This window comes from Pleurodeles waltl, chromosome 6 (genome assembly GCF_031143425.1).
Source record: "Pleurodeles waltl isolate 20211129_DDA chromosome 6, aPleWal1.hap1.20221129, whole genome shotgun sequence".
Classification (NCBI taxonomy): domain Eukaryota; kingdom Metazoa; phylum Chordata; class Amphibia; order Caudata; family Salamandridae; genus Pleurodeles; species Pleurodeles waltl.
In genome coordinates this window covers 213516089-213541311 of record NC_090445.1, presented here as the reverse complement: position 1 = coordinate 213541311, position 25223 = coordinate 213516089, and the positions used below count along the sequence as shown (strand labels likewise).

The following is a 25223-nucleotide window of genomic DNA, read 5'->3' as shown; positions in this document are numbered from 1 at the left end:
AAAAATTTAAAAACAAACACAATATCTTTGCCTGACTTTTGGAATCGCTCTGGCAACAACTCCCCCTTAAGATGGCATCCTGACGTGTGGCAGGCCCTCAAGTGGCCTCCAACTCACGGTGATGAAAGTGGAAGGGATGTCTAACCTCTACTTCGTGTGTGTAATTGGTGACACCATAGAGATGCCCAAAATTCAAAGTTGAAGGTTGGTTGAGCCGAGGGTAAGGGCCGTTACAGAGAGCGAGGGAAAGCCCACTGGGCCTCAGCTGCACTTGACTGATAACATGGCGCATACGCGGTAGTGGAGAGAACTTGGACTGGGTGGGCTGGGCATGCGGAGCTGGTGGTAGAAGAGATTAGGGACCTGGGGGCTGACTCAGGGATTTCACACTCTGCAGAGGTGCAGGAGGTAGTTGGTTGGTGGCGCTTTTGTGGTAGCAGGAGAGACCGAGGACCTTGAGTGCTGACCGCCTCCCCAGGCCTGGACATCATCAGGTATGTGAATCTGCCTTGTATTTTTGCTACGGATGTGCAGAAACCAGGTGTGTTATATTGCTGCTGAGAACTGGCACACTGGGGGAGCTTGTAGAAGCAGGAAGTGAGGTGAGGGTAACAAGGAAGAGAAGCATAAAGCAGGTAGATCATGGTACATGAGTTGAGGGATTTCTCCCACACCTGATGCCTGGAGTGTTTGTATAGAAGAGAGAGATGGCAAGTTGCCCCAGGTCAAGTCTGAGTAGTTCGTCTATTTTTTTTTTTTACTTTTCATGCTAGCACTTTTCGTTTTTTTCTTATCTTACTATAAGGAGCGAGAATGCAAGAGCTTTTCTGACCTCACATGGAACAACTTGGGATTTCTTTGAGCCTGTTCCAGGCTTCTCCTGCTGTGTTGAATGGTCATGATAGGCCGATGACAGCCCAATATTTCATCCAGCAGGCTAGAAACCATTCGAGCTCAACAAGGCCTACACGAACACACACTGGAGGGTATAGTGCAACCAGCAAGCCAGCTCAGTGTGCTAACGTGCCTGATGCAGGGTCATGCATAACATCTGCAGGGCCAAGTATGAAACCGGTGGATAGGCACAGCTTCTCATCCTACTCATTTACAGAAATCTAACTCTGCAAGGCTGTGGCAGCATGCACTCCATTAAAACAAGTTTAGTATCATGTATGACTATTTAATGGAGCGTTACACAGACTCCTGTTGCCTGAGAAAATTGTGTTTGAGGATTGAAACCCAGATAAAGTGCTTATTGGACCGTCAAGCAGTGCGGTTTCTTATTCTGACGGCGAGGTGGTGGTTAAAGAAAATGTGAGCGTGTTAATGAAAAGCTAACAATCATGTTGCAAGTAATATTTTTCGGCAACGGTGCCAAGAAGGCTTTAGGATGTCACAGCGCTATCTCAAGGATAATGTTGAGCATGCAGAGGGAGAGCTCAAAGGTGAATGTTACATTGAGGTCTCTCACTTTATGTAGCTGTGGGGGCAGTTTAAATAGAATACTGTGGCCATTTTCTTCACCGTGCCTCAACCTCCGACTACCCCTTTGATTCTTTCATTCCGAATCTGACACTTCCTTCCACACAGTATGCTTTCAGCGTACCTACACTTGTAGTGTATACCTTTAAAATAAAACATGACAGAGTTCATTATTGTTGTTCAGTGAGGGCCTCTTACTTTCAAAATGGAATCATCGCCCACGCCATCACTGTTTAATTAATATGAGTACTTCATTTGTAATATTCATCAGTCATTCAGCACTGTGCAAATACTTAGTGGGATGTATGCGAAAGACAGAAGAAAACTTCAAAGCCGGTCTGTGGGAAGGAGTGGTGCCATCTGTGTCTAAAGTAGATTCCTGGGCTTGGATCTCAAGAGTGTAGAAACAGACAAAGGTCTTATATTGACAGAATCTTGCTTAAGTGATGGTTCATAAGAGGCCTGGCACAATCTTCTTCAAGCGAGGATTCTGAAAGGCCGCGATGAGGTTTGATCCAGTGAGGCTTCTGATGTGACCAGGAGAGCTTCACTTGAGTCATACGGTCTACTGGGGCAGGAGTCACGCCTGAGTGAGGGTTCCTATAAGGCGTTGCAGATTCTTTCTCATGTAAGGGTGTTATGAGTCCATCTGACCTGTTACACTGTATGACTCAACAAGACTCTTCAGGTCTCATCAGAACCCTCATTGGAACCCTGGCTTGACCAAGACTGTGCCAGGAATTTGAGGCCTGGCAGGGCCTTGCATCCTTCATAGTGTGATGAGCCAGTTAGAGTTATGCACAAAGTCAGGGTTCTATGAGTCAGGCTGTATCCTGCTTGAGTGAGGGTTCCCATGAGGTCTATGAGGGTCTAGAGTCGAGTGATGGTACGTATGAGGTCAGACCGAGTTTTGTTTGAGTCACTGACTGTGATGGGACGTATAGAGCTTTACTTGAGTGAGGGGTCTGAAAGTGCAGAGAAGAATCTGTTTTTAGTGAGACAGTAAACCGAATTTAATGTGATCTTTGAAGGCAGGAGGAGTGTCACTAATTAACCAAAGGTTCATGGATCTGAGAGTGTCCTGATTGTGTGAGCAGATCTGAATTAGAAAAAGATGGCCAAGTCAAACTTAAAAAAATAACTCTAGTGATGGAGGCGGTTGGATTAGAAGATGGCATCCAATGGTGGCGGTCTAATGGAACCTGGTGTACTCTTACCCAAGAGAGTGAAATATAATATAGACTGATAGACTACACTTGTAAATGAGCTTATCGAGGGATTGCCTTACACAGCTGTCCCTCGATTGAAGGGTGTAACTGAGCCTGTAAGAGTGTCCATCAATAGCACAGAAAATTCTTTGATTGAGAACAAAGTTCAGCAGTGTACGTTTGGAGTAAGGGTTTCAAAGAAGTCTGGCAGTGCCTTGCTTGAGTGAGGTTTCCCATTATGTCTACCACCCTCCTTCGAGTGAGAGCTCCTATGTAGCATGCCAGAATCTTGCTTGAGTAACAGGGTGCAACAGGCTAGAAAGAAATTTTCTTGCGCAAGGGATATAAGTGTGTCTAGAACAATCTGCTTTTAGTGAGACAGTAAACTGGACTACTGGCTGCTCAACTGAGAGGGCCCTTGGCAGAGTGGCTTTTGACTTGGTCTTTGAAGCCTGGTGGAGTGCTTGAGCTTGATAAGTCTAATGGAGTTTTACTTAACTCAGGGAGGCCAAGGTGGCCAGATAGGTCTCAATGAGACAGGGGTCTCCAAAACAACATTAAAAAACATCCCTTATGATTGAGGTAGTCTAAGGGGGGGGACTGGTCGAGTCTTTCTCGTGTAATGGGACTTAATGGAGTCCAGTAGGCTACCCCTTGATTGAGGGGTATCAATCAGCCTGGAAGACTCTCAATCTGTGGACAGTATCCAAAGGTCCCGGCAAAGTACCTCTTGGATGAGGGCTGTATGTGGGCCTAAAAAGCGTGAATTAATATTAGAGGATATTCTATGACTAAGGATGGAGCTTCGCAGTGTATGTAGGGAATGAGGGAGTAAAGGGGCTTGACAGAATGCCCCTTGGTTAAGTTCACAGATGGGGTTTTATTTTGAGGGTGAGCCTAGCAGGGTCTTGCTCGAAGGAAGGCTCCTTTGGGGCCTAAAATAATATTCTTTGATTGAAATGGTCTAACAGAGCCTTACAGACTCTTGCTTGAGGGAAGGGTTCAATGGGGGGTTACCAGACTATCCCTTGGCCACAGCCCCGCAGTCTTACTCAAGTGAAGGTTCCTATGGGACCTATCAGAATATCATCTGATTGAGGGTATCTTACGAAGAATGTTCAAGTGAGGGATCCAGGAGGGCCAGAGAGCGTCTTGCTTGATTGTGCAGGGTCAACGGCACAGCAAGAGCTCTCACATTTTGGAGAATGTGCAGACAGGAGCAGTAGGATGTGTTGATGATGGTATCAGGTGCCTTTTCTGGTTGAATGTTTTTAAATTCATATACATATAACTTATGGAGACTAAACCTGGAGGATGCACAGATAAAATATAAAGAGAGATCAGCGTTCTGTGGAAGTGCACACATGCTGATCTTAATCTACGCAGCCTCTGGTCAGGGGCTTCCATCATCAATGGATGGCTCTTCTATTGATGGCTTTGGGCTATGGATTAGGACATTGGCAGTAAACATAGCTCAATAAATTTGCTTAGAAGGAGCCAGTATGTTGGGCAAGTCTCTTTATCAGCAAAGATCAGTAGTTGCTGCTTGGACTTTCCCTCTATTGTGAAGCTTGTTGGGTACGAGTTACACCAGGGCTATCATCCTCATGTGAAAAGTAGCAAATGTTTTCCTGTTCAACCCTGTGGAAATAGCAATAGAAAACATTAATTGACAGTAGGGATGAGGAGGGTGTTAAAAACAAATACATTTCTTTCAGTAGGGCAGTATTCATGGCAAAAAAATGTTATGACAAAGTTCTCTAGCAAAATGTTTTTTTCACAGAAAACCCCTCCCTCAAGTGAACAAGACAAAGCTGGTATGCTCAGCGAACTTTGCAAACGGTATCAAAATCGACATTTGGCATCTTCTCTTAATATGGAAAGCAAAGTTTGAAACATTTTCTACTGCTGTGTATCCATGTTGCACATGACTGTATGGCTGTTGCTTCCTAAGGTATTTGGTGAATGATAAATAGGACCTCGTGTGCAGCTCCGTATGGGAGACCCCTCCAAGTAGCACTAGGAGTCGTCAGCGCAGCTATCCGTTTTTCACATGTAACAAAATATAATTTGCTATGTGCACTTCCCTTCCCACCCTCACCACCAAGATTTAAGCCCATATGGTCAGTCCTCATCTTTTTATATTAATAAAGCCAGCTCAGACATACTTTGGTGGGCGTGTTTCTCAATACCATGCCCACAATACTTAGAGGACACTATATGACACTGTGTGTCATATGACTACATAAATGATATAACATGACATTGCCATCGACTCATTTCAAGAGGCTAAACCGGGCTGTGCTTGGACTCTATTATTCCAAGCACATCCCTTGCTGTATTACATCGACACACTGTGGTTGACAATAGTATATGTGGTAGGGCATGGAGAGATAGAAATAAAGAGGTAGAGCATAGGAGCCTTCGTGCAGCTCTCGACTGTATGCGATCTTCTTGAACAAAGACACTTATGCCCTCCAAAGTGGTCCAGTTGGCATATTGTCCTCTCCTGTTCTGCTGTACTTAAAGGGCAAGTGATTTGAAGATTCCAAAAGTCTGTTAGAAACTGATCTCTCCCTTGTGTGAGACATACAAGTCAGTAGTGCATTCAACAGACTAGAAGTGAAACTGCACTTCACGGGTGAGACACACATACAGTGAATAATATATGGGGGTAGCTATTGACTCAGGTTTGGCCAACATTAGATCATAAGATCCAGTCCAGTTATTTAGGTTATCCACATGATATGTATTTTCATACAATGGACTTAAATAGGAATCATTTGCATAGCGGTTATTATGCAGAGTAGAGCATCACTAGATTTTCCCCGGAGGTTTTCCACGGTGGTGGACATGGGGCAGTCTATCTATTTTAAATCGTTTACTGACAGTAATGCACACTGTTGCACAGGACTTCTCCCTTGTAAGAACTTCTGTTGATTGGCTGAGCAATTGAACCATGAGAAGATAAGATAGATTTGGCCTAGATCATTAATGGCATCTCCAATGGTGATTTCCACCATCCCTTTCTTTTCTAGCCCTGGTGTAAATGGTTTGCAATGCTAGCACCTCCTTAGCCTACAGGATGTCTCACAAGAATCTCAATTAGGACTCAAGTCCTAATACGTAGTAGAGGCTCCTCTGGCTTTCTACACTCTCTGTCTTAGCCACACATCTCTTGGGGGTGTTACATAATCATATTGTGCCAAGGGGCCTCATGTGGTGGAAAGGGGCATGGAAACTGCTGACCTAATGGAAATCAATTTCCATGCCACGCCTCACACGCAACGGAAAGGGCATCCCCTGTCTGTTATCTCATTTTTCCACATGCACAAGAGTTTCCAAAGCGAAGAGTTTCAGCCTCTGATGGAAAAAGCACAGTCATTGGTGGTTGCAGTGTCAACTCAATGCCAGAGAAGGCGCAAGAGTAGCCAGCTTTGGAATATGATTGAGGAAGTGGCTAATCTCACACACTACAAAACTAAATTGTATTTAGGCATGTGGTTCTGTAGAGTTTGAGGTGATTTTCTGAAACTGATCACCAAGGTACAATGGGGTAACAATGACTTAAGATCCACATGGAAAGAGTGCTCACCAGGCCTCCATAGGTCACATAGATGGATAATGGTTTGCCATCCTCACTACACTCCTTTCATGAACAGGTAACAAGCTCATCTTCTGTTAAATCTGGAGGAGAATTCCCAGATGGAATCTACTACACCATGGGGATTACATGGTTGAGGGAATTTCATTAATGGATTCTTCTCTAGTTTGAGAACTCTCTTAAGAAACTGGAGCATTTTCCTATACCTCTCATCTCAAAAACAGACAATAATTAAAATATCACATTTTCAGTCATTCAGTTTAAAATGATTGTGTAGTCTCTGCTCAGTTCTGGGATTTGTCAAATTGTAATTTTGCTAGCATAATTAGGTTGGTTTGTTTGTGTTATCATCAGATTCTAAATGTAAATTTTTTCGTCACACAACTGCAAAGTTTTCCCATTATTGACGGCGATTCTCCCACCAGAAAAAGTATATATGCAGGTTTTGCCTCAGACAATTAAGTGGAAAAAAACTGTTGAGGATTCACTTATTTTCCTGAAAATAAAATGTTCAACTGTTCAATATTCAGGAGTTTTACTTCTTCTTCTGAAACTTAACAAGAATATTTGCCAATTTCAAAAAGAATACTTGCACATTTTATGACTTTTGTGATATCTTTTATAGGCTTTGCAGAAATGAAGTCCCAGAATTCACAGCCACACACCCATTTCCAATTCGGTGGTGTGCATACTATGCTACTACTAGCTGGTACCCTATTTATCACATTGACGAGAGAGGTTAAAGGTCGAGCGGGCATGCATCACACAGTGGCACTTATCCGTGGAGATGTTCTACATGAGGCATTTCGTCAGGCACATGGAAGGTGGTGTAGTTCAACACATTACATTACCACCACATAGTTTTTGCCTTAGTCGCGGCTCAATCAGGAGGCCTCAGGGACCAGCTTGCATCCCTATAACTGCTCACCAGCATAGAAAGGCCAACAACACCCTCACATAATCTGCCTCAATCCAGGGGTCACTTTGTTTGTGACAGCTCTTATGCATTAAATTATTTTACAGTGTGTAGAATGGTAGAACAGAATCTTGACAGCTTTGCTAAGATCCACCGGCACCTATTACTGTCCCACAAAACTCACACCTTTGCCAAACTTGAGGAAGTCTCCTTGTTCAGTCAACTCTTTCCCTGGCTGTGAAATTGACCATTTCCCTTCCTAAACAAATACATATATTGAACATCAGACAAAATATGTTTTCTTTTGGATTGTTGACATGAATTGATAATTTATGTAATTGCTCAAATTTGCAAATGAGGGATGGTTAGGAATTATTTTGATTTTCCATGCGTTGGTTTGTGGTTAAGACATAATTTACATTCAGGTCAGAGTCACCTTGGTTGCTCTTTCTGTCTCTTCCATGAAGCAGTTGCAGGTCCTCCGCATCGTGTGATGATCCACCCCGGGTGACAGGGAAGAAGGTACAAAGAGAAGTTTCCACAGTGACAGAGATTGGACCCCCACCTAGCAGCTAGTATGAAGCCCACAGGCCGGCCGAGTCAGGTAAGCTGATGAAAGATCTACACTGGAGATTTCAAGCCATTGGTTTCAATTGAATATTAGGGGTGCTCCTCATGCAAGCCAATAAAAATGCTTTGACACTATTTACAATAACTGTTCTACAAACAGCAAGTGTTCCTGACGCCATCGGAGTCACTGCCCCTACTGCCTGATGACACACCAACACCCATCCCCTTAGCTCCCCACAACTCCTGATCTGCACAGTACCAGACACAGAAGTGAATGTAGCCACAACAGGAAAGGATAGCTTATATTTACCTGTTTAAATGTCAATTTACCAAGTAATGTGCAGAGCATCTCTGTATGTCCATGCCTGCGCTCTCTCTGTTGGCTAGTCTCTGTACAGACGCCTGCCTAAATCTATTTACTGTCTTCTATGAATGCCTGCCCTTTCTACTGACCAATCGCTAGCCATGTCAGACCCCTCTATAATGATCTGCCAATTCATATGACCAGGTTTTATTAAATGATCTGTCTAAAACCTTCCTGCACCCTCCTTCTGTTGCACATTCTCTATTTACGAATGCTTGACCTCTCTCCATGAACCAGTTTCTTTGTTGGCATTGCTGCCATCTTTGTATTGATAGGTCACTAGCTTTCCTTGACAATTCTATGGCAACTACTGGCTAGTCTCTCTATTGACCAGTCTTTGATTAGTAATGCCAGTACTAGTACTGACTCTGTGTGCTAGTCGCTGCTTACCAATCTCTTCACATTTTCCATGCCCTTTTGACTTGTCTGCCATTTTTATATATCCTTACTACTGTATACTTCCTATTGATAAGTCTTTGCTTACCAAAGTCTGCTATCTCTCTATTGATCAGTTTCTGTTTAACATATATATATATTTATATATACATATGTAAAATGTATACTTGTATATGTATAAATAGTCAAATTCACTTAAGAAAACAAAGTCCCTCATTATGACCCTGGCGGTCTATGGACTGGCAGGGCTGCTGTGGCGGTCTCACCGCTGCGGGACCGGCAGTGCAGACTGCCATATCATGACCGTGGCGGTTTGGCCCTCAGCCCGCCGCTTTACCTTGGCCCGCCGGTCTGAGGGCTTCCACCAGCAGTCCGGAGGGAGTAGGATAACCGCCAAGGTTATTCCGACTTGGGACACTGCCAGCATTTTCCTGGCGGTCTCATCGCCACAAAATGCTGGCATTAAGGTATCCCGACATCAGGCACTTGCATTCCTGTCACTGGGATACGCTCCCAAACACCTCCGCACACACGTATGCATGCACCCACAATCACACACAGACACACCCCAACTCACAATATTCACCCCCATAGACATGCATACATACCCATACACAGCACACACGCACGTATACACTCACCATCCCACCACCCCCCTCCCTTCAACTACATAAATACACGCAGCTGCACACACTCACTCACACCCACCCTTGCCCCTTACAAATTCACCCATGCACACACCCCCATCCTCATGCATACACACATGCATCGACATCGCCACATATACACACAGGCACACACGCACGCACAGACACTCCTCCTCCCTCCCTCCCACATTCATTACACGCATACACACACATACACCCATTCACACACCCTCCTCCCCTTGCGGACGACACTTACCTCGTCCAACGAGGTGCTCCTCTATGAGGGGAGGGGACCAGGCGTTCCCACCGCCGGCACTGCCACGCCACCATAAGACCGCCATACAGAGTTAATGGTTGTAATTCTGTGGGTCTTTTTCTGGCATGGTGGTGCCTGCAATGGAACTGCCTAAGCACCTGCGACCACCGCGATGAATGCCTCCGGATATCCAACCGCCGGCGGTGTGGATATCCAGTGGCAGTCACAATACAGCGATCTTCCGGTGGCCGCGGCTGTGGCGGTCTTGGCAAAAGACCGTCGCAGTCATAATGAGGGCCAAAGTCACTAAAAAAACACCAAAGGTTAAAGTAATGCGAAATGCACAGTGATATTATCAGTGATGATAAAGAAGAGGTCATGAGTGATGTAATATGTAGGGTAATCAATCAAAATCAATCAGATTTGTAAAGCGCGGCTAATCACTCATAGAGTCTCAAGGCGCTGTTTGTGGGTATGCTGCTCAGCCAAAGAGCTAGGTCTTGAGGTCCTTCCTGAACTGCTTCAGTGATGTGATCTGCCTGAGCTTGAGAGGTAGCATGTTCCATGTCTGGGCTGCCAGATAGGAGAAGGATCTTCCTCTTGCTGTACTTTTCCAGATCTTGGGAATAGCTGCGAGAGCGATCTGGAAGGAGCGAAGATGTCTGTTGGGTACATAGAATGTGGGGCGGTGGTTGAGGTTTGCTGATCCTATGTTGTGCAGTGCCTTGTAATTAGCAGTGTATGGCGAAGGCACGAGCTAGAGTTATCTCAGGGCACAAGTTATAGTTACTTGAGATAACTATAACTATAACTAGTGAATTACAGTGATTTTAAGTGTTTAAAACTGAACATTTCACCTAACTATAATGTTACTTTAACCTTTGCTTTTTTCATTGAATTTCTAGGTTTTATTCAACGTAAATGAATATTTAATTAACATATGTTAATCCCGCATGCAGCCAATCCCACACTGCTCAGGGCATTCGGTTGTGCATGGTGAGGTTTCACCAGAGGCCAGGCCCCTGTGGCCAACCCCCTGCATACAGCCAACCCCATGCTGCACATGGCTTTTGGTCAAGCACAGTTGAGGGTTGGCCACAAGGCCTGGCCTGTGGCCAACCCCCCCAAAGGCAGCCAATCCCACACCGTGCATGGGCACCCCAGGGCCTTTGTTTTAAAGAGGAGGGGGGTTGCATCCCCCCCCGAACCTATTATGGCCCTGGGATCCCATCACTGGGGCCACTGATTAAAATTAAGGGGAGGAGGACACATGGCCCCCCATCCCTGGGCTGTATTGGCCCCTGGGATCGCATCCACCAGGGTCCAGCACAGTTTTTGTGGAAGGGGGCACGGGACCCCCTCCCCGGGTCGCTTTTGGCCCCAGGAACCGCATTCCCCGAGGCTCAGCAGCATATTTAAGGGAGTGGGTGGCCACATATGTGAAAGGGGAGGGGCATGTGGCCCTCCTCTCCAGCTGCGTTTGGCCCTGGGTACCCAACCCATGGGGCTCGCCCATAGTTTTAAAGAGGGGGAGGGCACAGGGCCCCGCTCCTGGGCTGATTTTGGGCCCAGGGACCCCATTCCCTGGGGCCCAGCAGCACATGGAAAAGGGGAGAGGGACATACAGACCCCCTCCCTGTCTCCACCCCATCCCTTGCAATCCGACCAATAAAGAGTGGGTGCCCTGGGGCACACCAAAGGCCACCACCACACTTTCGTTGAGGGCCACGTGCCCCGTGGCCCCAGCCAGTTCCCCGCATCCAGCAGTAACTAGCATTGGACCCACCCGTAGGGAGCAGCTAAAAAGCTGCTCGCTGAGAGCAGAAGCAATATTTAGATCTGTTTCCCTGCCTGGATCACTGCAAGCAGAAAAAAACAATCTCAAGTCCGCTCCCAGTGAGTGGGAGCATTTTTCAAGTGAGAGTAAACACATGTTTGCCTGCCCGCCAGTGCGGGCGAGGAAACTGGTATGCCCCGGGGGTGGTCACCCTGAAACATAGCATACGAACTGGCCCTGGGAAATGGGGTCCCCAGGCCAATTAATGGTTCAAGGTAAGGGGGCCGTGCACCCTCCTCCCCTTTGCAAATACAGCTGGACCCCAGGGGATGGGGTCCCAGGGGCCAAAATCATTTTATCCCCAGTGGCAGGTCCATCTGGTACCCCTCACCAGGTCTAGGGGAACAGAGTATCCCTACCCTGCCCCTAATTAGTGTTTTGTTGTTTAACTCTTTTAGAGGACAAAGGACTGAATCCCTGACTCCTAAGATATCTTTGTTGATGTTGTTTGATAATGTGGTGGCAGCCTATCAGATCTTAACTCGAGATCAGTTGGCTCCACGGCTTGAAATATACAATGATTTTGATCCCTAATTTTTCAAAAACTACTGAACAAATTAACACTAAAATCACAAAAATGCTTTCTGGACTGAGATGTAGCTTTCTGCCAAATTTGGTGTAATTCCATTCAGCCCTTTTGACTGTAGTTATGTCTAATTTTCCTGCAGGGGAAACGCGCTTTGGGATCCTCCCTTTTTCTCAGGTCCCTCTTCACTGATTGTCCTGAAATTTTCCAGTAAGGAAGTGAGGCGAGCACCAAAATTATAAACAAACCAAAAAATACCCTTCCAATGGAAATGTGGTCCTAACTATAACTACCCAGTGACCTCCAATTTTTCCCTAAAGTAATGGCACTGGAGTAAGGCTCCAAATCTCTGCTGATTATACACCGCTGATGCTTCACCTAAATGAAGGTTACCACTATGATGTAAACGCTGTCACTGATGTAGGAGATTAGATGTGCAATTGAATGTGCGAAAGCTGGTATGTATAAAACACCAACAACACTGAGCAAATGTTGCGGGGATCTCTGGCATCTTCAAAGAAGCCGGACAGTTCGCAGACACACTTCCAGCCTAGGGGATGCTGCTATCACCTGGTCATTGACTGTAAAATGAATTATAGCTATAAGTGGCTTCGGCTTGGATTACAGTGGCATCATCGCTAAAGGCATCCCTAAGAAGATTCTGGGTTACCGGCAAAGATATGGAATTATTCTGCTCAAGTGGTAACAGGACTCAGCTACTGGGAGCATGTGAACTCCTAGCAGAAACTTCATTGGTAGAGGTTTTACTGGCTTTGCATTGCAAACAGGATCACGTTTTGCACCCTGGTCATGATCGTTAAGATTCTTCCCCACTGTGGCTTTGCACTGGGCACCAGAGTAATATCCTAGATTTTATCAAAGAATTGAGCTCTCTGTGTATGAACTGGCTCCAGGTTATCAGGATGAAACGATCCACACTGGGGGGAAGCTCCTCCAGTCAACAAGAGCCAAATGGTGGAATCCTCTTGTAGGAAGTCGGCTCTGTATATACTATATCAAAATGAGATATAGTGTGCATAGAGTCCAGGGGTTCCCCATAGAGGCTTGACAGGCATTAATAGATAATACTAATGCTCTGTTTGTGGTAGTGTGGTCGAGCAGTTAGGCTTATTAGAGGGTAGTGTTAAGCATTTGTTGTACACACACAAGCAATAAGTGAAAACACACACTCAATGTCTTCACTCTAGACCAATAGGTTTTTATATAGACAAATGTTCTTTTGTTAATTTATTTCTAGAACCACAAGATTCATTTAGGAGGTAAGTACATTAAATGAAAGGTACTTTGCATAGTAAAACTTAGAAATTTGAATGTCATCAACAATGTACACAGTTTTCTTTACAATGGCAAAAAGCTATTTTAAAAGTGGACACTGCAATTTTCAACAGTTCCTGGGAGAGGTAAGTAAAGTACAGTTTTTGAGATAAGTAACCAACTTACGGGTTCAGTCTCCGGGGCATAGGTAGCCGCTCGTTGGGGCTTCAAGATAACCCCAAACACCCAGCACCAGCAGCACAGTTTCAGAGGTCAAACAGGTGCCAAAATAACGTGGGCCCCTATGGAGACAGAGGGTACTCCGGTTCCAGTCTTCTTGCAGGTAACTACCCTCGTTGTCACAGGGCAGACCATGGGGGTTTGAAGAAGCACTGGAGGGGCCCCAAGTAGGCACAAAAACCACACCCTCAGCGGCACAGGGATGTTCGGGTGCAGTGTGCAAACAGGGCGTCGGGTTCCCAAAAGAACTCTATGGAGGGATCTAGGGGTCACTTAGGAGCTGCAGGCAGGGCACAGGGAGGCTTCTCGGGCAACCCACCAACTGGGCAAGGGTGAGTGTCGCCTGCTGGTCGTTGCTGCACCAGTAGTCAGTTTCTCTCGGGCCTGGGGGCTGCGGGTGCAGTGCTTCTCCAGGCGACAGATATCTTCATCCCGGGTAGTCGTGGTCAGGGGTGTCCTTGGGATTCCCTCAACAAGTGTCATCGTGGGGCTCTGGAGAGGTCAGCCCAGGGTGGACATGTAGTCAGAATCGCCTGGGAATGCTCTCTGGCTAGTTGGTTTCTCTGGACACGGGTCGGGGCGGCGGGTGCAGAGTAGCTTGGACTCACACTTCTGGAGTGAGGTGGGAGTCCCTTTAAAGATGGTTTCCTGGACAGGACCGCTGTCCACTGGAGTTTCTTGGTCCTCGGTGATACAGCAGGCCTCTGGAGGCTTTTGAGGGGTCGCTAGTCCTGCAGAGCGTGTTGCTTCTTCTTTTGCAGCTTTTTGAAGCAGGAGACGGGCCGGCAGGGTTGGGGCCTAGTCAGTTTATGTCTTCTTCTCTTCTCTGCGGGGTTTTCAGCTCAGCAGTCCTTCTTCTTTCTTGAGGATGTCAGGAAATCTGAAGAGCTGGTTCAGGGTCGCCCCTAAATACTAAATTTAGGGGTGTTTTAGAGTCAGGGGGCAGTAGCCAAAGGCTACTGTCCCTGAGGGTGGCTATACCCTCCTTGGGCTCACTCACTCCTGGGAGGGGGGCACATCCCCATCCCTATTGGTCCTAATCCTCCAACGCAAGATGGAGGAGTTCTCAAGAAGGGGGTCACTTCAGCTCTAGGGGTGGTCCTGGCTGAGGAGGTGACTCTTCCTTGTTTTTCTCAGTATCCCTTGTGGGCTTGCTGCCAAAAGTGGGGGCTTGTCCGGGGGGGGGCATTTCCACTGGCTGGAGTACCCTGGGGCACTGTTACACCAGGCTTGAGGCTCACCGCCAGTTCCTGCAGGGGGGGTGTGAAGCACCTCCACCCAGGGCAGGCTTTGTTTCTGACCACAGAGTGCACAAAGGCACTCACCCCATGTGGTCAGAAACTTGTCTGGAAGGCAAAGACCGGTCAGCCTTACACTAGCAGTTGGGCTAACATAGAGGAGGCATCTCTAAGATGCCCTCTGTGTGCATTTTTCCATAAATACCACACTGGCATCAATGTGGGTGTATTGTGTTGAGAAGTTTGATACCAAACTTCCCAGTGTTCAGTGTAGCTATTATGGTGCTGTGGAGTTTGTAATGACAAACTCACAGACCTTATACTCAGTTTAGCTACCCTGCACTTACAATGTCTAAGAATTGACTTAGACACTGTAGGGGCATAGTGTGCATGCATCTATGCCCTCACCTGTGGTATAGTGCACCCTGCCTTAGGGCTGTAAGGCCTGCTGGAGGGGTGACTTACCTATGCCACAGGCAGTGGTTGGTTGGCATGGCACTCTGAGGGGAGTGCCATGTCGACTTTTCTTCCCACTAGCACACAAAAGCTGCAAGGCAGGGTGCATGTACTGAATGAGGGCTCTCTGAGGGTGACATAATACATGCTGCAGCCCTTAGGGACCTTCCCTGGGCACAGGGCCCTTGTATAAGGGGTACCTTTTACAAGGGACATAACTGTGTGCCAGGGCTGTGCCAATTGTGGAAACAAAGGTACAGTTTTAGGGAATGAACACTGGTGCTGGGGCCTGGTTGGCAGGGTCCCAGCACACTTCCAATCAAACTGGCATCCACACTAGGAAAAAAGTGTGGGGTGACCATGCCAACAGTGGCATTTTCCTACACCTACCCTCTCCTCCAAGATTTAGCTGAAATCATCTCCTCCATGATTGACCTGAGAGTACTGAGTGAACATAGTTGAAGAAAAGATTGGAAACCTTTCTCTTCTGGGTCCCTGTTGAACCACGTGTCCTGTCTTTGCCGCTGGCACTTTGATATCTTCGGGTTAGAGGGTCCTATAGATGTTATTTGTTTACTAATGTCTACCTGATTACGTTCAGTAGTTTACCACTGCCTCTCCTGTCTCTATTGATCTGTCTGTGTTCACTGGAGCCTACCCTCTATTGACCAGCCTATAGATTAGTCTCTGTTTACTGCCGTCTGTCATATCTCTTTTGATTTCCCTTTATTCACCGCTGCCTGTCCTCTTTCTATTGATAAGTCTCTGTTCACCACTGGTTACCCCTCTCTATTGATCAGTCTCTGCTTACCAGTGCCTTTCCTCTCTCTCCTGATCAGTCTACAGATAAATCTCTGTTTGTTGCTGTCTGTCCTCTCTCTATCGATTTATTTCCATTCACCACCGCTTGCCCTCTCTCTATCGAGCAGTCTCTGTTCACTACTGACTACCCCCTCTCTATTGATCAGTCGCTGTTCACTATGGACAAGCCTGTGTTCACCACTGCCTGCCGCCTCTATATTGATCATTATCTGTTGACTAGTGCCCACCCCTCTATTGATCACTCTCTGTTCTTTATTAATAAGTCTTTGTTAACCACTACCTTCTCTCTCTAATTAATCTCAGTTCACCTCTGACTGCCATCTCGTATTGATAAGGGTCTACTCACCAGTGCCTGTCTGCTCTCTGCTGATCAATCTCTGTTTGCCAGTGCCTGCTTCCTGTCTATCAACAAGTCCCTAGTCATCTCTTGGCGTTCCTAACCCTCTCTGGATACTCCTTTGCTTTGGCAGCTGGACTACGACGCTGATTTAGAAGGGATGCTGGACGCAGAGGGCTTTGAGGACCCGCCTCCCGAGCAGCCCAGGAGATCACTGGATGAGGAAGCCAGTAAGTAAACTGATGTGCTTCTCTCACTACAGGGTCACTGGGTCACGACTCCAAAGTCCATTGCTGCTAGCCATCTACACATGTATGTATTTTGTATATGCATGTATGTAAGTATGTGTGCTTTTAATGGATTTATAACACGCTGGCCTAGCCACAAATCAACATAACAAACCTTATGACTCTATGTGCTTGATAGAGTCCAACACACACATGTAGCGAGACCTCAACTTGACCAACACCTCCTGGTTGTATCAGATCCATCAGTACCACTGTGGCAGGCTGCTGTATTGCAATGCAAATCATTTCATATATACATGAAGTCATTCACTGATTTATCCATGCATGGGCACAGGATGATGAGGCATTGGCGCATCGGGAGACATTTAAGTTACGTTGATGTTGAATGAGCCGATTGGGTGAGACATGCTGGAACTTGTCTGGTATGTGGAGCTCATTGGCTGGAAGCATAATCCTGTGACCAGAACTTGAAAGAAAGTAATGACTATATGAAAACCTAGATCCCTGTGGGGTATCCTACCAGAAGTGTCAAGAACATGCGGCAGAATGATATATGTATGTGCAAAAAGAACATTGAAGCCTCACACTTATTTTCTCATGCTTTATTCTTGGGTTTACTCTTGAGTACAAACTAACATCCCCTGAAGCGATGAGCTATAGTTGGTGGACAGCAGGCGTCTGTGAGTCAGCCAGGGGCACTGTTGTGTTCCTGTCCCCCCTCCTCTTTAACTTCTGCTCAACCCTTTCTCTTTCTTTTTAGTTTCATCAACTGTGTAGTCCACAGGTCTCTATTACCCTACCCTCATGTCACCTATCAAAACAGCAAGTTAAAATGTTGAGTGTGTGAGTTCCTAACAAATTTATTCTAATCCCCCAAACTCAAGTTTAAAATCAAGAGGGCAACGCTAATAAGCCCTTCATGTGTGTCGATATGTTTTGCCATATTTTCCTCCCTATATAAGGTCATACTCATCCCCCGGGATGACAAGGGTTAGCGTGGAAAGTATATCTGTGACTAACTTACCAGATAAGCAATGTAAAGTATTGTGCAAAATATTATTAGCCATCCTTCTATTGACTTGTTGAATCTGACTACTAGGTTCTTCCATCGTTTCGTTTTGTGATTATCTGCATCGGTGTTACTGGATTCTAAACCCTTTAAGTCCTTTTTCACTTGGATCTTTCATTGACCCACCATACACCATGTACTAGAATAATTCTCAAACTCTGCTTGGCCAAAAGCACAAGGAAGTCATAGGTGAAACAAATAGATGTTTCTTCACCAAGCTCTTATCTGTGAGTGTTTTTTAATTTTGAGCTGAAATGGAAAATCTCCCAAAGAAACTATAGCATCCACAACATCTTATGAAAATTGTCCGTAGCAAGATTAGAAGTCGGACAGTAGTCTACGTCAGTGAACAAGTCATTTTGCTATGCAAAGATGTGGTAGGTGACAGGCCTTTTCTCCAGGACATGGGCAGTCAGTGGTTAATGGTCAGTTCAAATGCGGGTAAGTGGTATTTGCTGCTGGTGCCGCACGGCCTTTGGCACTATTGCATTACAAGTGACATAGGTTCCATCTGAGTCTTCTTGACTCTCTTGGACTAGTGAGGACAAACAGCTTGTTCTTATTCTAGGCGAGGCGGTCCTGGAGAAGGAAATCAGACAGAGTATGACACAATTAAATAAAACTTCATTCGTTTCAGGGTCAATCAGAGTTATATTTTTGAAATTACATAGACATATATTTAATCCATTGATGAACAGAACAGTAAATATAATGATCAGCATGTCACCTTCTGGGGCTGAGCCACATCTTCTGGAGCTCAGATACAACTCAATCGTCATTATAGAACAGCTATCTATGTACAGTCTGTACACTATAACATTGTGTATTATGTCCCGTTATATAGGAATAAGCTGATGATTCTCTCAGCAGTGCCCCAGGGGCACAGGACTTTGCGCTGAATTACTGAAATAATCTTTAAAATATTAAACTTATCAGTTTGCTTAGGGACAAGAGGACGTTTTCCCAATTCTCAAGTCATTCTCGTCACATGTAATACAAATATCAGGTTTCTAAGCCACTGTGACTGTGTTCAACCATATTCCTGCAAGCTGTCAGACAATTCTTACGTATGCTACTCAGTAGACAAGATCAGTTCTGTAGAGCTTGATATTTGCAAACAGCCCAAATCCCACCAACAAATCCACCACCCAAAGGAATCAGTGGACCATTTTCTTTATGATTGCTAAGAGGGTTTAAGGATTTGAAGTAAGAGTAATCTGATTTTAAAAGTTGAGAAGAAATAAGTATTTCTCAACATTCGGAAACTCCAAGGACTTGAACTGAAAATGAGTTGGTTGAGGTAAAAGAATCTGGGCGCAGGATCTGCCCAGTGGCCCTCCTGCAGTCACTGAACACTGAGGGCTGTTGGCCTGCAGTGGAAACCACAGAGCTTCTAACCATTATATCTCATGCACTGTTGGGACTTGATAGATGAAACCAAAAGCCCAAAAATCAGCATGATGGGATTCACATTATAAGCATCACCCCAAAAGGCTTAAGTGCGAGGGTAGATGTTCTGTTGTTCTTCTAGGTCAGATGCACAAGGATTAGGGGATACATATATGATCTGCTAGCAGGTGTGATTGGATAGAAGATCAGAAGAGAATCGCACACTGTCACATACACAACCCCGAGTTCATCTTGCGAATGATGGACTGCATGTGGTGGGTGCACAAGAAGACAGAGAGGGGATAGAGTCCATAACCACGCCCACCAAGCAGGATCTGCAATCCTTTGGGGCTACGCCACAGGTTCTGTTCCGAATGTTACTGGTCTTGGGTGGGTTCTTTCTCCTCAGGCATGTTCTCACAGGAGATCTCTGTCAGCTAGACCTCAAGTCTGAGCCAGACCCTCTGTACTCAGAACCATCCACCTCTTACTTGAAGTGTACAGCTACTGGGGCAGCTTCGCTGTTCTAGGTATAGTTCTGGTGATAAGGGCCTAAGCGGCCCGGTTTCATGCAACTGGTCCATAATTTCCCAAAGGCAGTGCTTAACTTATGCTAGTTGTTTCCAGTGCGGAGCACCGGCACTTATTTTTGATGGCCATTGTTTATTTTTTATCCTCAAGCATTTACTGCAGCAAAAGACACATATAGGAAAGACAGAGAAAGATAAAAACAAAAAAGAATCACAATAGAAGAAAGCAGAAAGCTGCAAGAGTGGGCTGAAGGGACAGGGAGTGGCTGTAAATGGATTGAAGAGTTCTGAGATGGCTCCAGGATTATGCTGCCTCAGTATTCCGTGTTTGCACATTTAATTGCAGCAGCCGCGTATTTAAGAGGAAAATGCAAGGAGCATCTTTATAAGTCAAGGTGGGAGGGGGTTAAAGTATTGACTTTGGAGTGCCAGTGTGTAACCACTGTTGTGGTCACTGGAGTAAAAGGTAGTGGCAAACCACAAGTGCTGTCACCCAGGTGTTGTCACCTTTGAAAATCAGGGAACAGTTGAATCAGTTCAAAGAGCATTTTCATGGGTTTCCCTAAAATGAACGAGGGAGAACACCAAAAGATCCAGGATGTGTGCAGAGTCCATACACGACAGGCGGTCATTCGCCCACTCCTCTGATGCTGGCAGATGTTACTGGCTCTGCTCATGTACCCAGGAGGGGATGCAGGAAGGTTACACAATCCTAGGCAGAATCCCAGCTCTTCTTGCTGAGTATGCTTTTGGGTATGTATATTAGGATCGCACAACCATACAGAGAAAAACTGTCTGGAGAGGATCTCTGTAGACATGGGAAAGGCAGCCCAAGGCAGCCCAAGGCAGCCCAAGGCCAAGGAAATATTCTAGATGGGGAGAAGTCACCTCTGTTCCTATAAATGGAAACCAAACATACCGTTACTGCAAAATTACGGAAGACACCACATGGAACTCAGAGGAAAGAGAGGAGTCCCAGATATGAGAGAAGGATTGGATTTTACCCTAATGACTAGGAAGCTACCCGCCTAGCAGTGCAGGCAAAATGCCTATACACAGCTAATACATTACCAACTGACGCCAGCTATCAGTTTTCCCATAGCATTGTGAGAGTGCAGTAGCTACTCTCAACTAGAACTGAGGATACGTTTTGGGGCATCAGAAAACAACTGGAGCACCTTCCAATGGGCTTGAGATTTTAGAAGAGACCAGGGGCCAGATGTAGCAAAGGGTTTTACCCATTCTGTGTCTATGGGAAAATGTGTTCGTACATATGGCCCCAGGTGAAGCACGGTACACAGTGAATGCAGGATGGCTCAGCTGATAGTACACTTCTACTTGAAGTCAGTCAGACAATACAGGGGTCCACACATCTCAGTTATAACATAACAACACAAGTGGCATAGTTAGGATCTCGGATTTCAGTTTGACTGATTCTATCACTCGTCGTAAGTTGGGAGAGATTTCCTCAGTCCTCCACAGGCCCCTGCCACCAAAGATCAACAGAGGATTACAATTCCCCAAGATGTTCTCAAGTGAATGTTCAAAATTTGCACCGAATAATTAATATGTGGTTGAAGGAGGGCTTAGTGTCAACATGCTGGCGGTGAGTTTACAGACCATGTAGATCAGGAACCCACCCGTCTGCTTGATCCAGTGAGGCAGGGTTTTGGCTGTTGAGTTACTGTTTGGCAAGATATTCGCTGCCTGCCTTTTGGGTCTCGGTACTTGCTTCATCGCTGTGGTCATGCTAATGCTGCAGCCTGTTTTGTGTAGGGCTTGGATCTCAGTCTGGGTCGTGGGACAGCAGCACCTTCTCCCTTGAAAAGAAGAAGTCTGGAGTGCGGAAGCTCCTCCGGTGAGTCTGTCTGACCATCTGCAAGTCCTCCGTTTTGCACACTTACTCAGACATCAATTGCAATGTATAATATTAAGGAGCTTAGATATCCTTTGGCAGGCTGTACTCCGTTCCGCTAGGTCAGTGGAGAGATGCACTCCAGTGATATTCTGAACTACAGTCTGTCAAATGTAGAGTTCTCCATCAGGTAGGCGAAGAACTCTGCCTTAAGAGGGGCCACCACTATGGCAGCTCTTATGAATGCTCTGAAACTTTGCTAATTTGGAACCAAGGGCCAGATTTACAAGGCTCTATCGCCACTGCTCCGTATTTACAAGGAGGTGAAACGCCACTTTTTGTGGCTTTACACCTCCTTGTAAATATTGACCCCTCAAATGCAGTTTTCTGCGTCAGAGGAGCGTTCAATGGGTGTTGCAGTGGGCGTTCCATCACAACTCCCATTGCTTTTGAATCTGCCCCAGATTTACGAGAAATCGTAAATCTGTGGCAGCGCCAAAAACTAATGCCACCCCTGGGGTGGCGTTAGCAAGGCAAAACGAGGAGGGATGCTTTTATTCTGCCTCGTTTTTTTGCTTTTTCTATGTGTGCTGCATTCTGCAGCACACATAGAAGAAGCAAAATGCCATGGATGATTGTTTATGTGCAGGAAAGTGTCCCTTTGCAGCACACATAGAAGTGCCAAATCGCCATTGTAGATTGGTTATGTGCAGGAAGGATTACCTTCCTGCACATAACAATCACTCCCCTCAACACAGACACCCATGCACTATGGTGCAACGATGCGTTGGCACAGGCAGCTTAATTTAGTGTCGGCACAGAGGAAAACTCAGGGCTCCACAGTATTCTTGTGAATATGGTGCAGCCCTGCATTCCAAAACTGGTGAAGCGTGGGGCTGGTGAGTTTGGCACAGCACCACGCTGCGCCAGTTTCTTGTAAATCTGTCCCATGTTCTATGCACACACACAACAAAGGGCCTGATTTAGAGTTTGGCGGAGAGGGTTACTCTGTTACAAACCTAAAGGATATCCCGCCCACTGTAATACAATCCCATTAAAGGTTATGGAGATCCAAATACAGTGGACGGGAAATCTGTCATGTTTGTGACCCAGTAACCCATCCGCCAGACTCTAAATCAGGGCCTAAGTCTTTTGTTTATCATAAACAAATTTCCAAAGTGGGAGTTTCTTCTTAAAAAATTGGAGATCTGATGCCCTGGATTTTTTTCCCCAGTGCATGGGGTGATTAATACTATTTCCTGTTCAGTACTGTGCAGCTTACATTGGCGGACCAAACAGGAAAACATGACATCGGGAAACCGGCCTTCAATAATCGAGATGGTTTGAAGTCCATTAGATAACAGTCTAATGTCAATTGAGCTGCCACACAACAGTTTCCACCAGCAGGGCTATCAGAGGTTCAGCTGGCAGAAACATGTTAATTGCATGGTGTCCTGTCCACTCTAAAAAAATCCCTAGCGTGGTTCTGTCTATGCTCATAATATCTTTCTTCCATAGAGATATTCCAACTCAAGGCGTATGGAGATATGTTTATGTTCCCTTTTGAGAACCGCAAACTACATATATTATTGGGTAGCTGAGAGAGATCAGGTGCTTCGTAGGACTAAGGGCTTCATTTGAGTTTGCAGGGAGCTGAAAATCCTTCAATTTCTGGAGGAAACTCTAACTCGGGAATAGAATCCACCATTTGAAGTTCATTCACAATTATATCCCTACAGTGGAGAAAATTCTGCAGGTGGATTATACTCAGTGTTTAAAATTTCCTCCAGGAATTCGAGGATTTTCAGTTCCCTCCAAACACAACAAAAGGCCCTCAGTGATTTCAAATGAATTAATCATGGAGGTCTGTATCAGTGAGGGTTGAGATGGGGTAGAGCTTAACTGAAAGATAAATCATTGCTCCATATGGGAGAAACATGTAAACCATACATGAGTAGACCTGCATATGACACACCTTATGACACACACTATGCTTTTCCCCTGATTCAAGGTGCTGGGGCATATCTAGAATTCCCTTTTTCCATATCTATATGAAAGCTGGAGAATTACAGTCTCATGTCTGGCGCCCCTTCAGGCTGCCCTTCCCCCATAGCTAGCAAAAGATGCAATATCCCCCAAGGGCAGCACTGGCACTAACTCTATCCTCCAACCGGTGTCTGCTTTTTCAGGCACGCGTCCTGGTGGGGTAACCGTGGAACTTATGACCTGAGCAAGAGAAGAAGAAAGGAGGGAGTCCCTTTGGGCAAGGAGGGACGATATCTGGAGCAGGACAGAAGTAGGTTCAGATTTAATTGGGGTTTTTGAGGTGGGAGGGTGAGATCTGAGGAACCATGCTCTGGCCTCTATTGTGAAATCACAGAGTTTGCATGGAAATGAGTGGCCTGTCCATCCTTTGCCACTGGGTTGAGGGTTCTTCAGATATCCTTCAGTAAGGCAATCAAGATACTTTTGTATTTTGTCTTATTCTGGGGCCCATTTCTCTGTAACAACCAATTGCAGGAGGTACATAGGTAGAGGGAAGTGGATGCCTAGGAAACACTGACTTGAAGTCTCATGTCTAGCTCCCTTGGACTAGACCGCGTCGAAGTCCTTGAAATCAAAATCTCCTTATTCAGCTCATGGACCCTGCAGGTTAGAAGCCAAAGGTCGAGCACTGAATAACCCAACATTTCTTGACCTTGGTGTGAAAACTTGTTTTTTGGGAAAGCTTGCTTTGTGGGCATGTGTTATGCCACATGACTATAATATTGCATCCACTACATTGTCTTAACCACTGCATTGAAAAGCAAGTGAAGGTAAGAATTGTAATTATATGCTTACCAAGACAATGTAATGATAGGCATTGTACCATGCAATATTATTGTAAGTCAATATTATCAACCTCAATATGATATCATACAAATGTGGGATTCTTACAGTTGTTTGTGTTTTTTTGTCTTCCAGTCTTCAGCCTAACAGATTCTAGTCTTCTATTCTCTAGATGTCCATCTGAGAGACTCCCCTGTTCATGGCTGTCTTATTTAAGCCTCCTGTGTGAGCTGGCCAGTGTTCGCCATGTTTCTGTTTGGCACTGAGATCTGTAGAGTGTCTCTTTTGAGTCTGTAGCTCACAAGGATTTTTTGGCATCTTTTCTCCAAGGGCCTTTGGTGAGACTTTTGACCACAATTTAAACAGGCAGCATCCCATCCCCTGTGTGCTCCACTATGCAATCAGCTGATGCTCTACTCCCTGAGTTTGCTATCTAGACACTCAACAGTTAATCATAACCATGACATACAACATAAATAAGGACAAGGTGGTAGAGACACACAAACATCCATCTATCTTATTAGCAAGTCACTTAGTGTGATCTCAGGTGTACAGTTTCTGGAAAGTCAGTTCCAAAAGTGTTCCAAAAAAGTCTTTGCTGCTAAATCTTCATGGGATTCTCATCCATGGACTGGTTTTGAGGAATAATCAAACTACTAGGTTAGTGTTAAAGAAGTTCCCATTGTGGAATGAAACACATTTGCTGGAGCATTGTACATAAGTCTGAGGCAGTGTACATGGAATTTTAATCCATAAAGGTCTTACAATAAAGAAGGTTTTTTGGAAGACTTTTGGAATGGGCATTCCAGTAACTATACACTTGAGATAACACTAGACGGTGTAACTTTTTAACATTATAGATGGATGTTTTTGTGCCTCTCCCATCTTGGATGGTCTCCTTTGCGGAAGCTTGCCTTTCTCTATGGTCAGGTGTAAGTCTTCCACCTTTTAAACTGTCTCTTGTTAGTCTTCTTATAACCAGACTTTTATTGCAGTACTTTCCCCTTCAACGTCTCATATAAATCTTGCATTCTGCATGTTGTATTTTTTGTGTCTCACTGTCACTTGCCTGTCTCTTGTGATTGCTATGTCTGTCTCTCAGGAGCCTTCCTGTCTCCAATCCTTCATG

At 45.5% G+C, this 25223-nt stretch overlaps 1 protein-coding gene across 1 annotated transcript in view; it reads left to right on the top strand.

Annotated features, from left to right (window-relative positions):
* The first annotated feature begins 363 nt into the window (after nucleotides 1-363).
* The window catches only part of SLC4A1 (solute carrier family 4 member 1 (Diego blood group)), a 121793-nt gene continuing 96933 nt past the window's right edge, over nucleotides 364-25223 (top strand). Inside the window, exons 1-3 of the mRNA XM_069237881.1 lie at nucleotides 364-494; nucleotides 7678-7814; nucleotides 16308-16404. Coding sequence (XP_069093982.1) covers nucleotides 7788-7814; nucleotides 16308-16404 — 124 coding nt within the window. The 5' untranslated portion in view covers nucleotides 364-494; nucleotides 7678-7787. The remainder of the gene's footprint in view (nucleotides 495-7677; nucleotides 7815-16307; nucleotides 16405-25223) is intronic.